Source organism: Octopus sinensis, linkage group LG13, assembly GCF_006345805.1.
Source record: "Octopus sinensis linkage group LG13, ASM634580v1, whole genome shotgun sequence".
Lineage (NCBI taxonomy): Eukaryota > Metazoa > Mollusca > Cephalopoda > Octopoda > Octopodidae > Octopus > Octopus sinensis.
Genome location: NC_043009.1, coordinates 20,420,476 through 20,433,009, shown reverse-complemented (window position 1 = coordinate 20,433,009; position 12,534 = coordinate 20,420,476). Strand labels below are relative to the sequence as shown.

The following is a 12,534-nucleotide window of genomic DNA, read 5'->3' as shown; positions in this document are numbered from 1 at the left end:
GTCCCTCTGTTGGATTGACATTTGGCAGACTAGCTAGTCCCTCTGTGAAAAGATCATAAAAGTTTGTTTAATATGGCATTCATTGACAATGCCTTCAAGCTGGAAGAATCCTGACAATGTCTATAACAGCCTCAACTCCTGGATGAGGTGACAAAGAAAACTAGACTGAGAATGAATATAGAAAAGATAATGAGCTTGGAGATTGGTTATGAAACTGACTTTGATAGTTGAAGACAAGACTGTGAAAGACATGAGGTGATGTGTTGACAGTGTTCTTTACAATGATGGACATGCCAGAACTGTTCTTAAATTCAGAATTGGAAAGGTGACAGTAGTATTTCAGTGAATAACCCTAACCCTAACCCAGTGGCAAGCAAAATGTGAGAGATAACTGAAAAATTCATCAAAATGCTGAAGGTCTTTTACCAATGCTGCATGGAAAAAATCTTTAGAATTTTGTATCCTGATCATATAAGAAACAAAGAATTCTTAAGAAGGGTTTTGTTGCTGCAAAGTCTCCAATACTTGGCAGTGGAACAAGAAATGTGATTGGTTGGTTCCATCCTGCCACAAATAGATAATTGATATGTTAAAGCAACATTAGGCACCAACAGGAGAATGCAAAAGACAGGGAAAGATCATGGGGCACATAGTATGAAACCTTTCAGAAGGACTTGAAGTCTGTTAAGAGACTCTGGGAAAAAAAAACATGGAATAATATTCAACTGATGAAGAACACAGGTGAGAACTGTTAGCCAAAACCGAAATAGAATAACTGAGAATGAGATTAATAGTTTGGAAAATGGTAATTCTATTAAACATTAACATGTATTTAACACTTAGAAACTTTATTTTGAATCAAATATCTTTGAGCTGAATTTACTACAAAATTCCAGAAAATACTTTTATCAGGAACAAAAACAAAACTTTTCTGAAATAATTGAAAGAATCTGAAATTTCTCAAAGCTGTTTACATTTGGATTGTTTTGGAATTCAATGATTTTTCTCTTTCAACACTTTGCTCTTCGTTCTTTAACTTGGTTTGTTGCTGTAGAAGTGTAATCTCCTTCAAGAACTAAAAATGAAAAAAGAAAAACAAAATTAAACCCATGAGGGTTCTAACAATTCCATTTAATTATAGTTTGGATAATAAGAGACTTATTTTCAAACAGTGATGTATTCAATGGAATATACCAAATATTGGTTTGTTCTTTGGACTCAACAAATATAGAGTTTGACAAAATTTCACTGAAACAAAAATGAAATAAATCTTAAGATTTTGGAAAATAAGTGTTCTCAAATTATTGTATGCCATATATATATGAGAACATTGATGTATAATAGATATACACTGTTTTGTCGCACACACAGTAACACGTGCACTATTTTGTGCATAATAACTGTGTTAACACAATTATATAAAAGGATTACACAACATGCATTAACACACCAATGTCTGATAAAACAAAAGCAGAACTTACTTCTGGTTTTCTGTATCCTCTATTGTTGATCCAGTCTAAAAATGCTTGTGAACAATACAACAAAGACAGTTTGGAATTCTGTGAAATAAAATATTATCACTTTCTTATTCTGTAGAAATAACCAAAGATTGTGTACCATACTCTATCTCTAACAATGAACTTAAGTAACTGTGCTTAATGTAATATGGAATTTCTAACAAATAATTCATTATTTACAGAAGATTTTGTGACACATGGAACATATTATACTCCACCAACCACACCTTACTGCCCACCAATTACTTTACATATCCCCACCCCTCCCTCCAAGACTCATATCTCTTCACCATTTCCAGAAAAATCATTCCTGGGTTACCTCTATTAGGTACCCAACATCTCTTACCTCACTAATCACTCTTAGCCTTTTTCTCTCTCCCTGTACCTATCCCCTACTCCTATCACACTCCTCAGGATCTCCATCTAGAATGCTTTTGTAGCATCTTGCTCTACCTCTTCTTCCTACCTCTATGGCACTGTCCAGCATCTCCTTCCATGCCCTTCACTCTGTGTCCAGTTATCTCACAGCCTTCTCTCCCATAACTTCTCTGCTTCCTTAACACCCCTTCTCAATTTGACCCCTCTGAACTTCTTTCTCAAGGTTCCTCTCTACTCTTCACACTTCCTTTACCATACACCTTGTGCCTATAGGGGAAACAGGCTAATGCCTTGCTGACTGCTTTCAGGAGCACATTTGCAACATACCATTGACATTCCATCTCTCACTTATTTCTCTCCATTCCAATTTTCCCTCAAGAAATATCCTGCCTGAAACGTTAGATTTTCCGTTTCCCATGGCAACTGTACTTTTTTTTATTGATTTTACTAACTAACTGACTTACTAAAATGCATACATACATACATGCATGCAGTGGTGGACTGGGTCTAAAAATATTGGTTGCCAGGAGACTAAGGGGCCCACCTGCAACTACAACGGGGCCCCCCACAATGCTATCATTTAATTTTTTTTTTTTTTTTTGTTAAAAGTATGCTTTTCAACTGTCTACAAACACAGCCAGGCTGAAATAATTAATACATTCTTCCAGGAGTGAATAAAAAATTCTCAAACTTTGGGGGATGGCCCCCCTTAGATACTAACATGGACCTCCATATAGGGATTATAATGGCGCAGCGGCCCACTTGCCATTGGGTAAGCTGGCAACCTGGCCAGTATGCCACTGTATGCATGCATACATACACACACACACAAACACATACACACACACACACACACACACATACATACATACACAGAGTGGACCAAAAGTTACAGACCAAAACATTTGACATATTACTTATATTATTATTATTATTATTATTATTATTATTATTATTATTATTGTTATTATTATTATTCTATGTTTGACTTTTGCTTTACATTTGTACAAGTTGGCTCCAAGTCTAACCCAGAGACCTCAAGAGACAACAAGTTAGAAGTTCACGTTGGTGTTATGCCTAGGGTGCCATATATTTGGTTTTGTACATTCTAGAGAATGTTTAAGAAACCATAAGAAAATTGTGTTTGTTTTAAAATTTGAGATTACATAGAAAGCCTTTTGTGTAGGATATGGGCAGTTCCTATGAACACTATCTTCCAACTTTCTACCACCCCAGGGCCTCCCAGCATCTGAGCCAGGCAGCAATCAGCCCCCCTTGCTATCATTCCCAGGGCAACTATGACAACAGGTATTGTTATAGTCTTCAGGTTCCACATTTTGCTAATTTCTATTTCAAGATCTTTATACTTGCTCAGTTTTTGGTAGATCTTGACAGATACGTTTATATCGATTGGGACAGTCATATCAATGAGGAGGCATGATTTTTATCTGAAGTCTTTCAATATGATGTCTGGCCTATTTGCATCTATCTTTCTGTCAGTTTGAATGGTGAAGTTCCAGAGGAGTGAGATGTGGTCATTTTCAAGCACTGGAGATGGTTTGTGTTCCCACCAGTTTTTATCATGGGCCAAGTCCAGGCTTCTGCAAATTACCCAGTGAATATATTGTGCAGCTCTATGATGCCTGTTGAGATACTCTGTAGGCGCAAGAAGGCTGCACATGGAGACAATATGATCAATGGTTTCATTTTGTTGTTGACGTACATGACATGTTGGGCTACTGCCGTTCTTTAATATGTTGGCCTGGTAGTTCCTTGTTGGTAGGCCTTGATCTTGGGCTGCTATGATAAACCCTTCTGTTTCAGATTTTAAGCCAGAGGTAAGGGCTTTGTCAACATCAGCATTATTTGCTCTCTGGGTATTTGCCATTGAGAGGTTTATTATTATTATTATTATTAATTATTATTATTAATTATTATTATTATTATTATTATTATTATTATTATTCATTCTGTTCTTCATGTACAAGTAAATGTGTATCTATCATTATTTTACTTATTCTATCCAATTTTAGGAAAATTGAAACGTGTCTTTGACAATTCTGGAGAGTATTGAACTTATTTGGTGCATAACATTTGGCCCGTCCTGTATATATGTATGTATGGCTCAGTGGTTAGAATGCTGGGCTCACAATCATGAGGTAGTGAGTTCGATTCCCTGACCGTGTTGTTGAGCAAGACACTTTATTTTCATGTTGCTCCAGTTCACTCATCTGTAGCACTGAGTTGTGACATCACTGGTGCCCGGCCCTATCAGCGCCTTTGCCTTTCCCTTGGATAATATTGGTGGTGTGGAGAGGAGAAACTGGTATGCATGGATGACTGTTAGTCTTCTGTAAACAATCTTGTCCAGACTTGTGCCTCAGAGGGGAACTTCCTGGGTGCAAATCCATGGTCCATTCATGACCAAAGGGGGTCCTTTTATGTATGTATGTATATATGTATGTATATATATATATATGTGAGTGTGTGTATGAACATAAAAAGAGAGAGAGATTTACCAGACTAATACTAAGTTTTTTCCTCTCTGATAATTCTTCACTTGGTAATTCTTTAGAATCTTCTAATTGGTTTTCATTATCTTCTTTCTTCCATGCCTTCACTGGAAGATACCAGGCACCAAACACTGGTCTTTTAGTTGGAAATAGTGAGACTTGCTCTGTGCGATTTTTACTGTTCTTGTGAGATAATGGAGGAAGTGTTAATGGTTTCTGGCAAAAGAAAATTATTGTCTTGAGAAAATGAATATATTAGCATCATACACACACACACACACCATAAGGTATTCTATTTGATATTTTGGCAACCTTGTTGATTTAATAACAAATTTTACATAAAATATTTTTTAAAAGATTTAAATATGGAAAATAAGGGTGTTTTTTTTTGTAAACGCCTGAAAACTTTGCTGTCTACAAACTCTGGGTCCTCTTCTGTGCATGTGTGTGTGGGGATTGATATGATGATGGGATGGAGGTGGGAAGGTCGGTGTAGATGGTTGCAGTGTGATAGTTTGGTGATGAGAGGCACACAACCATGGCAAAGCAAGTGCCATGCTTCCACTCTGTCATGCCTGATTCCATTATGGCCACCACAGGACACATAAAACAGAGGACAGCAGAGGCAAATAAAGGCACCCTGCCTGGATTGCCACACTGGATTGTCTTCTTTAACCCAAATATGTCTTTGTGTGGTTCCTTACCAGAGAAGCACAGCACGTTTATTGCACCAACTCAGTGGATGTTTTTCTTATCTGTTAAGTTGTGGCTATCATTTCGTTATTTAATCATCATTGAACCAATGAGCGAACCTCTGTGTTTCCTGAATCTGCTAGAAACAACAGCTAAATCTCCTTCAAAACACAATCCATTGTCTTAAGAAAGTCCAAGATAATCTAGTCGTAAAAATAAAGCATGGTGGCCAGAAAAGGAAGACCTTTGACAATAGATCATAGATTTCCTTAATCAGGACTGACCTGGGGCTACACAACAACAACACCATTAGTCAATTTGGTCAGGGCTGATCTGAGGGCTACAGAACAATGATCAGGTTTTAAAGGTTTATGGAAATAGAGGAGATTCCCTTAATTTAATAATTCAAATAGTGAAGAATTATTTCTCTTGAAAAAGCCTGAGATGGCCAACAGGTCTAAACCTTTGAGAATATTTTGGAATACTTTAAAACAGGTGTGGCTGTGTGGTAAACAGTTTGTCTCCCAGCCACATGGTTCTGGGTTCAGACCCACTGCATAGCATCTTGGGGAAGTGTTTTCTACTATAGCCTCAGGCTGACAAAAGCCTTGTGGGTGGATTTGGTAGACGGAAACTGAAAGCATCGTGTCATATGTGTGTGTGTGTCTTTGTGTCTGTTTGTCCTACCATCACTGCTTGACAAACATTGTTGGTGTGTTTACATCCCCATAACTTATTGGTTTGGCAAAAGAGACCAATGGAATAAGTACTGGGGTCAATTCATTTGACTCAAAATTCTTCAAGGTGGTGCCCCAGCATGGCCACAGTCTAATGGCTTAAATAAGTAAGAGATAAAAGATAATAGCAAACTCCTTTTTGTAAGAGAAAAAAAAAGAAAGAATGAAAACCATTTGTTTCTTACTGCAGCCGGTCTATGTTTCAATCTTTTGTTTTGGATAGGTTTCTGGTTTTGGTAAACTTTATCTGACACATCAAGGTTATGGTGTGTACCTTGAGAAATGTCAACAATTTCAATTGGAACAGAAAGAGTTGGTTTATTTTCATAATCATTGCTAAAAAGTGCATTAATAGTTGACTCATCAATACTGTTGTCTCCTCCAAGACTTGATACCCATTCACAAAATTCTTGGATAACATTTTTCACATGATCATTCTGGAAGACACAATAACAGAAACACTTGCTTTACAAATTGACACATGTAATATATATGACAGCACATCTGTCAAATGTAATATGTTTAATTTGTGGACTGTCAAATTATTGACATGTGCAATATGTAATAGTTTGTCCATTGAATTTTATGATGATCGAGTAACAACCAAAATATAAAAGAGAGAAAGAGAGATAGCAGAGAATCTAGAAGATGATGTCTAAGGTTATATTCATCTGTTGGTGATCAATAAGACTTCATCCACATAGTAGCACTTCAATAGGGAACTCATCCATGTAAGGGAGCAGAGAATCACAAACTCTCATACCTCAACTATACTTTCTGAGTGCCTCGAGTTGTGCAAGTGGTAGAATCTCATTGTGATAAATATGTGATACGCCACTGACACTATGAAAGATCCACTGTCTGTGGATCCAAGAAGTTTCAACCATTTGTAATTAACAAAATCCATGACTGATGGTGACATAGCATTTCAACAAATGTTGTTTGTATATCCTACATGTCCATGTGTGTGTGCGTGTATGTATACCTTATAACCTTATATGTATACGTATATATATATATATATATATATATATATACACACACACATGTATATACATACACAAACAGAATGTATGTGTGTGAGTGTATGTATATGTATGTATCTATGTGTATATGTACACACACACACATGTTGATGCTATCCTGCAAACGATGTACATTTGATGCCATAGTGTATCTTACATGTGCATCTGATATTCTGTCTCCTTTCTTTTGTTCTTTGTTTTTGTCTTCGTTTTTCGTGGTCAGCCACCGATATGGGTTACGCACTGTTTCACCATCGCTGAAAGTAGACAACAAACTCAATGACAAAGCATCTCAATCACTCCTCTCACCTCCACCCTCCGCCCACCCACTATAACAGAGAGGAAAGGGAGGGTGGACGGTGTCCGGTTAAATTTCCATTGAGTAATCCGATCGCTTCCTCTGGAACTGTCCTGTCAGACAATGTCCAAGTACACTGGATCAACAAAATAAAACTTTTATTTTCTGGCATCAAATCTTAGAGCTGTTTTAGACTAATTTTTTGGTGCTGATTCCAAATCTGACCCCAGATTTGCTCTATCACATCACATTTTTGTGCCGTCGGTATATACCTTTATTTACCTGGAGCATACCAAAAGTTAACTTTACAACACTATATGCAGGAATTTTGGCTGGATTGTCATGCTAATTTTGAAGAATATGTTCAAGCTGAGTTTTGTTTTAAAGTCCTTCCTCTTCTTTTCAGGTGTGAACTGAACCACTGTGATCTAATTATGGATACAACATCAAAAGGAAGAACGTGTTGTAAGACCCTGATATCTTCTGTTATGTCTGTGGAAACTTCACTCCACAAGCTCAAAGATGCAACATTAATAACTTTGTCAAGAAGGTGTATCTTGCTTACTTTAAAGTAACATTTGGAGACCAGGACAAAAGCTGGGCTCCCCACAAACTTTGCAAAACCTATGTTGAAATGTGGTATGATGAAGCAATTCATGAAGGTTCTTGATCACAATAGAGACTGCTCCGGATAGATATGTACAACCTTTCCAAGTCTCAGTGAAGAGAAGAAGAAGGCAAGAATATTTGATGGACCTCAAATAAGAACATACCTCAGGGACCCACATTTTGTTACAACAATGAATGCAGCTTGGAATGCTTTCTCTGATGTGGTGTGGAATTTCCCTGGGAACAGGAAAGCCGACAACTATCAAGAACTTGCAGAGGAGCTGATCTTGAGTTTGCAAGTACTTTGATGTAGAATGAGAATTAAATTGCAGAATCACTTACAGAATCACTTGGGTGAGTTTCCAGAGAACCTGAGTGAGGTTAGCAAAGAACAAGGTGAACACTTTCATCAAGATGTAATGGAAGAATGCTACAAAGGCTGAGAAGGACTCAAACCTGATGGCAGATTACTGCTGGAGGTTGATGAGAGATATTCCAGAAGCTGTGCACAAGAGATTGTCAAAAAAAGAGGAAGTTCTTGCAGTAATAAGATGATCAGAATTAAAGACCACAACGAATAGAGATTTTGTACATCAAACTTCTTACATGCTAATGGGCATTTATCCCTACAACTTTGTGTTTTGATTTATTAGATTAAACAAAAGACATTGTCTATTAAAAATTGCATCTACAAATTCTTCCTTTATGGGCATTAAATGGCTGTTTCTAGAAAAATTAAAAGATTTTATAACTAAAAAATCTGACGTGACAGACAAAATCTGGTGCCATGTTTGGATTTAGTACCCCAAAATTAACTAAAAACCATTGATAAACCTTGTGCCAGAAAATATGTGTTGACCAGTGTTATTATTGGTATAGTCATGCCGTTGAAGATTGTGTCTTTGGATATCAGTTGTAATTTTCTGCAACGATTTCTGATAATTGCAATTACAGCTCAAAATATGGGAATGAAAAATAGCTTTTTTTTGTTTTCTTTTAAAGAATTTCCTTCAAGTTAGGAAGGGCATTGGCGTTAGGAAGGGCATCCAGCCGTAGAAACACTGCCAGATCTGACTGGGCCTGATGAAGCCTTCTGGCTTCACAGACCCCAGTTGAACCGTCCAACCCATGCTAGCATGGAAAACGGACGCTAAACGATGATGATGATGATGATGATGAGAGGCGTTAAGTATTACAACACTCCAAGAAAGACTCCCAGTCAAACTCCTTGAGTATAGAAGACTCTTCAACATTACTCCAATAAATATCATTGTCTTCTGTCTATTTCTCTATCGTCCCGGTTTGGATCGGATCTATTTACAAACATTCAGTTATTAAAAGTATTCAACATGTGGAAGTAGACAGAAAAGTTCATAGTTCGAATCGAAGTTGGATAAACATTTTACAGTTCTTAAACAAGGGAGGTAACTCTATTCATTCTGCTTGTCCGAACAAAGAAGTTTGTAATTCCTAATGAAGGAATAAGTAATTAGCAAGCAGCCTAATTAGTCTGTGAAGAATGTCTGAGAGAAACAGTCAATGCCATCACTGTTTCTGTTGTTGTGTACAAGAAGATTACAAAAAATATTGACGACTCACTTGTTAGAAGTGGCAACTGGAACAGAATTAGCCAAAGAAGATTTGTTTCCCAGTTGTTTCTTCTGTTCTTCCATTTGATGGTTTGCGTTTTCATTCAAGTTTGGTTCAATAATATTAGAGGCAAACTGATTAATAATCTTCATCTCGGTAATGTCCTTGGTGGAAGTTTCCATTTCTTCAGGACTTTGGGGATTATACATTTCTGGGTCCAGCAGTTTGACAATATCCAGAAACACCTAAAAGGACAATAATGGTTTTTAGTTCTTTAAGACCAGTCTATAACAAAGATGATGATGTTGCAGAGATAGATGACAGCAATGTGGATCCTAGCCATGCTGGCATCAATCACAGCCTTGCTACTTTAACCCCTACGACACATATAAACTATCTCCTCTCTTTATACTTTCTATTGTGGCTTCTGCACCTCACAGCCGTCTGGTCTCATATCAACGTCTCTCCTCCTTCAGTTATTTGTCTGGCCTCCTACCACCACTCCAAACATTTCACCAACTCCTTCCTTCTCACAATATTAATGCATCCCCAGTTTTCTGTAGGTGTAACATGTTACACTGTCATTGTCCCACATACGTGTATGTCTTTATATATATATATATATATAATAATAATAAATAATATATATAAGCATATATATTACAGAGTACAGGACGTTACCAACAGTGCAAACAACATGAAATACGTAGACAACATATCGAATATGTAAACAACAAGAGAAAAAATGGAAAACAGGACAAGTAAACACAGAGAAATAACCCTTCATCAGCTTTTAGCTGTCTATCTACTCCTTTTATTTAAAAAGAGAAAAGATAGAAGAGAGACAAAAAACGTCCAGTCTTTTGAATGTCCATGCAGGAAAAGAAAGATGGTCACATGAGGAAAGGAAAGATGGACGATGGTCATGTGTGTGCAATGAGAGAGAGAGAGAGAGAGAGGGAGAGAGAGAGGGAGAGAGAGAGAGAGAGAAAACGGTGAAAGAGGGAGGGGGAGAAAAAGAGAATTAGAGAAGGATGGAGGAAGAAAACAGTATATAGTCACATCAAAAAGGTGAAGATAAATTTACTTGGAAATGGATGCATGGCGTTCAATTAAATAATAATAATAATAAATAATATATATATGTATGTGTGTATATATATACATACACACACACACATATATATATATATATGCATATATTGGTAAAGGACATCACTAACTGTGTAAACAACATGAAATACGTAGACAATGAGTTAAATACGTAAACGACGAGAGAAAAATATGGAAAACAATACAGCAAAACAACCCTTCATCAGTTGTCGGCTGTCTATCAATTCCTCATTTCAAGCATTTAATGACAATATGAGTCTTCAAAGACAATTGCTCCCATAAATTCTAAAATAAAATTTAGGATTTATGGAGGATCAAAATGGGAAACAAAGCAACAGTAGAGACACAAAAGGAAACCATCGTCCATCTTTCCTTTCCTCACATCACCATCTTACTTTTCCTGCATGGACGTTCAAAGGACTGGACATTTTTTCTCTCTCTCTTCTAACTGTTCCCTTTTCAAAGAAAATATTTCTCCCAGCATTCACTAATTTTCCTCTCATTCTGGTCTAACAACCCTCCATATTTGTTTTCATTTAGCTTTGCAGAAAGTAAACAATGGAAAATGAAATATGTATGTATGCCTGGTGCAGATTTCTGGCTTGCCAGCCCTCAATCAAACCATGCAACCCATGCCAGCATGGAAAGCGGACGTTAAACAACAATGATGATGATGATAATATATGGTCAATAACTGAAGAAGGATTAGGGTCTGTCTGTGTCTGACCTATGTGTACATTTTGTAGTATTTAATGCATTTTTCATTTATGGAATAACTGAATGCCACACATCTCAACTTTTGTTAACAGAAAGTTTTTATATGTGTGTGTGTGTGTGTATGTATATATATATATAATAACAAAATAATAAATAAAACATATGCATATATACATACATATATGTACGTACCTACATCTATATGTATATATACATGCATATATAGGTACAGGACACCAAAAAAACGTTGAACACAATGAGAAACGAAAACATAAAAACAGAACCATGGAAACGGACATTTTTTTAAACAATGTAAAAACAGGGTACAAGACATACGACACAAGGAAAATTCCCCTTCTTCAGCCACCTCCGTTTTGTCTACTCCACATTACGCAGAGTAGATGAAACAGAGGTGGCTGAAGAAGGGGAATTTTCCTTGTATGTCTTGTACCCTGTTTTTTCGTTGTTTAAAAAAATGTCCGTTTCCATGGTTCTGTTTTTATGTTTTCGTTTCTCATTGTGTTCAACGTTTTTTTGGTGTCCTGTACCTATATATGCATGTATATATACATATAGATGTAGGTACGTACATATATGTATGTATATATGCATATGTTTTATTTATTATTTTGTTATTATATGACGAAACGCCACACATCCTCTTCCAAGTAAGTTTTATATATATATATATATATATATATATATTATATATATATATATATATATATATATGTATATATATATATAGCATGGCTGTGTGGTAAGTAGGTTGCTTAACAACCATATGGTTCTGGGTTCAGTCCCACTGCATGGCATCTTGGGCAAATTTCTTCTACTATAGCCTCAGGTCGACCAAAGCCTTGTGAGTGGATTTGGTAGATGGAAACTGAAAGAAGCCCATCATATATATATGTGTGTGTGTGTGTGTGCCTGTGTGTGTATGTGTTTGTCCCCCCACCAACACTTGACAACCGATGTTGATGTGTTTATGTTCCTGTAACTTAACAGTTTGGCAAAAGAGACCGATAAGGTAAGTACTAGGCTTCTAAAGAATAAGTTGTGAGGTTGATTTGTTTGACTAGAGGCGGTGCTACAGCATGGCTGCAGTCAAATGAGTGAAGCAAATAAAAGAATATATATGTGTGTGTGTGTGTGCATACACACACACATATTTCCATTGCAGGTCTCCTCTGATGTTTGTAGTGAAGTGTGTGTTAGTGTTGTTGAGAGTGAGTGGGGTTATTAAAGAATTTTCTGGTTCTGAAAAGATGAAGCAGTGTTTGTGATGGAGTCTTTTCTGTGTTGTGTCCGTGCATTTGCCAGGAAAGGTCTCCTGTAATGTTG

At 36.7% G+C, this 12,534-nt stretch overlaps 1 protein-coding gene across 2 annotated transcripts in view; it reads right to left on the bottom strand.

Moving 5' to 3' along the window:
• Nucleotides 1-809: 809 nt before the first annotated feature.
• LOC115218657 (protein FAM47E-like) overlaps nt 810-12,534 on the bottom strand; it is a 16,897-nt gene continuing 5,172 nt past the window's right edge. For both annotated transcript variants that reach the window (XM_029788584.2, XM_036508199.1), the window contains 6 exons: nt 9,370-9,605; nt 7,021-7,120; nt 6,024-6,275; nt 4,415-4,624; nt 1,482-1,559; nt 810-1,075 (listed from right to left, as the gene is read on the bottom strand). In XM_029788584.2, coding sequence (XP_029644444.1) covers nt 971-1,075; nt 1,482-1,559; nt 4,415-4,624; nt 6,024-6,275; nt 7,021-7,120; nt 9,370-9,605 — 981 coding nt within the window. In that variant the 3' untranslated portion in view covers nt 810-970. The remainder of the gene's footprint in view (nt 1,076-1,481; nt 1,560-4,414; nt 4,625-6,023; nt 6,276-7,020; nt 7,121-9,369; nt 9,606-12,534) is intronic.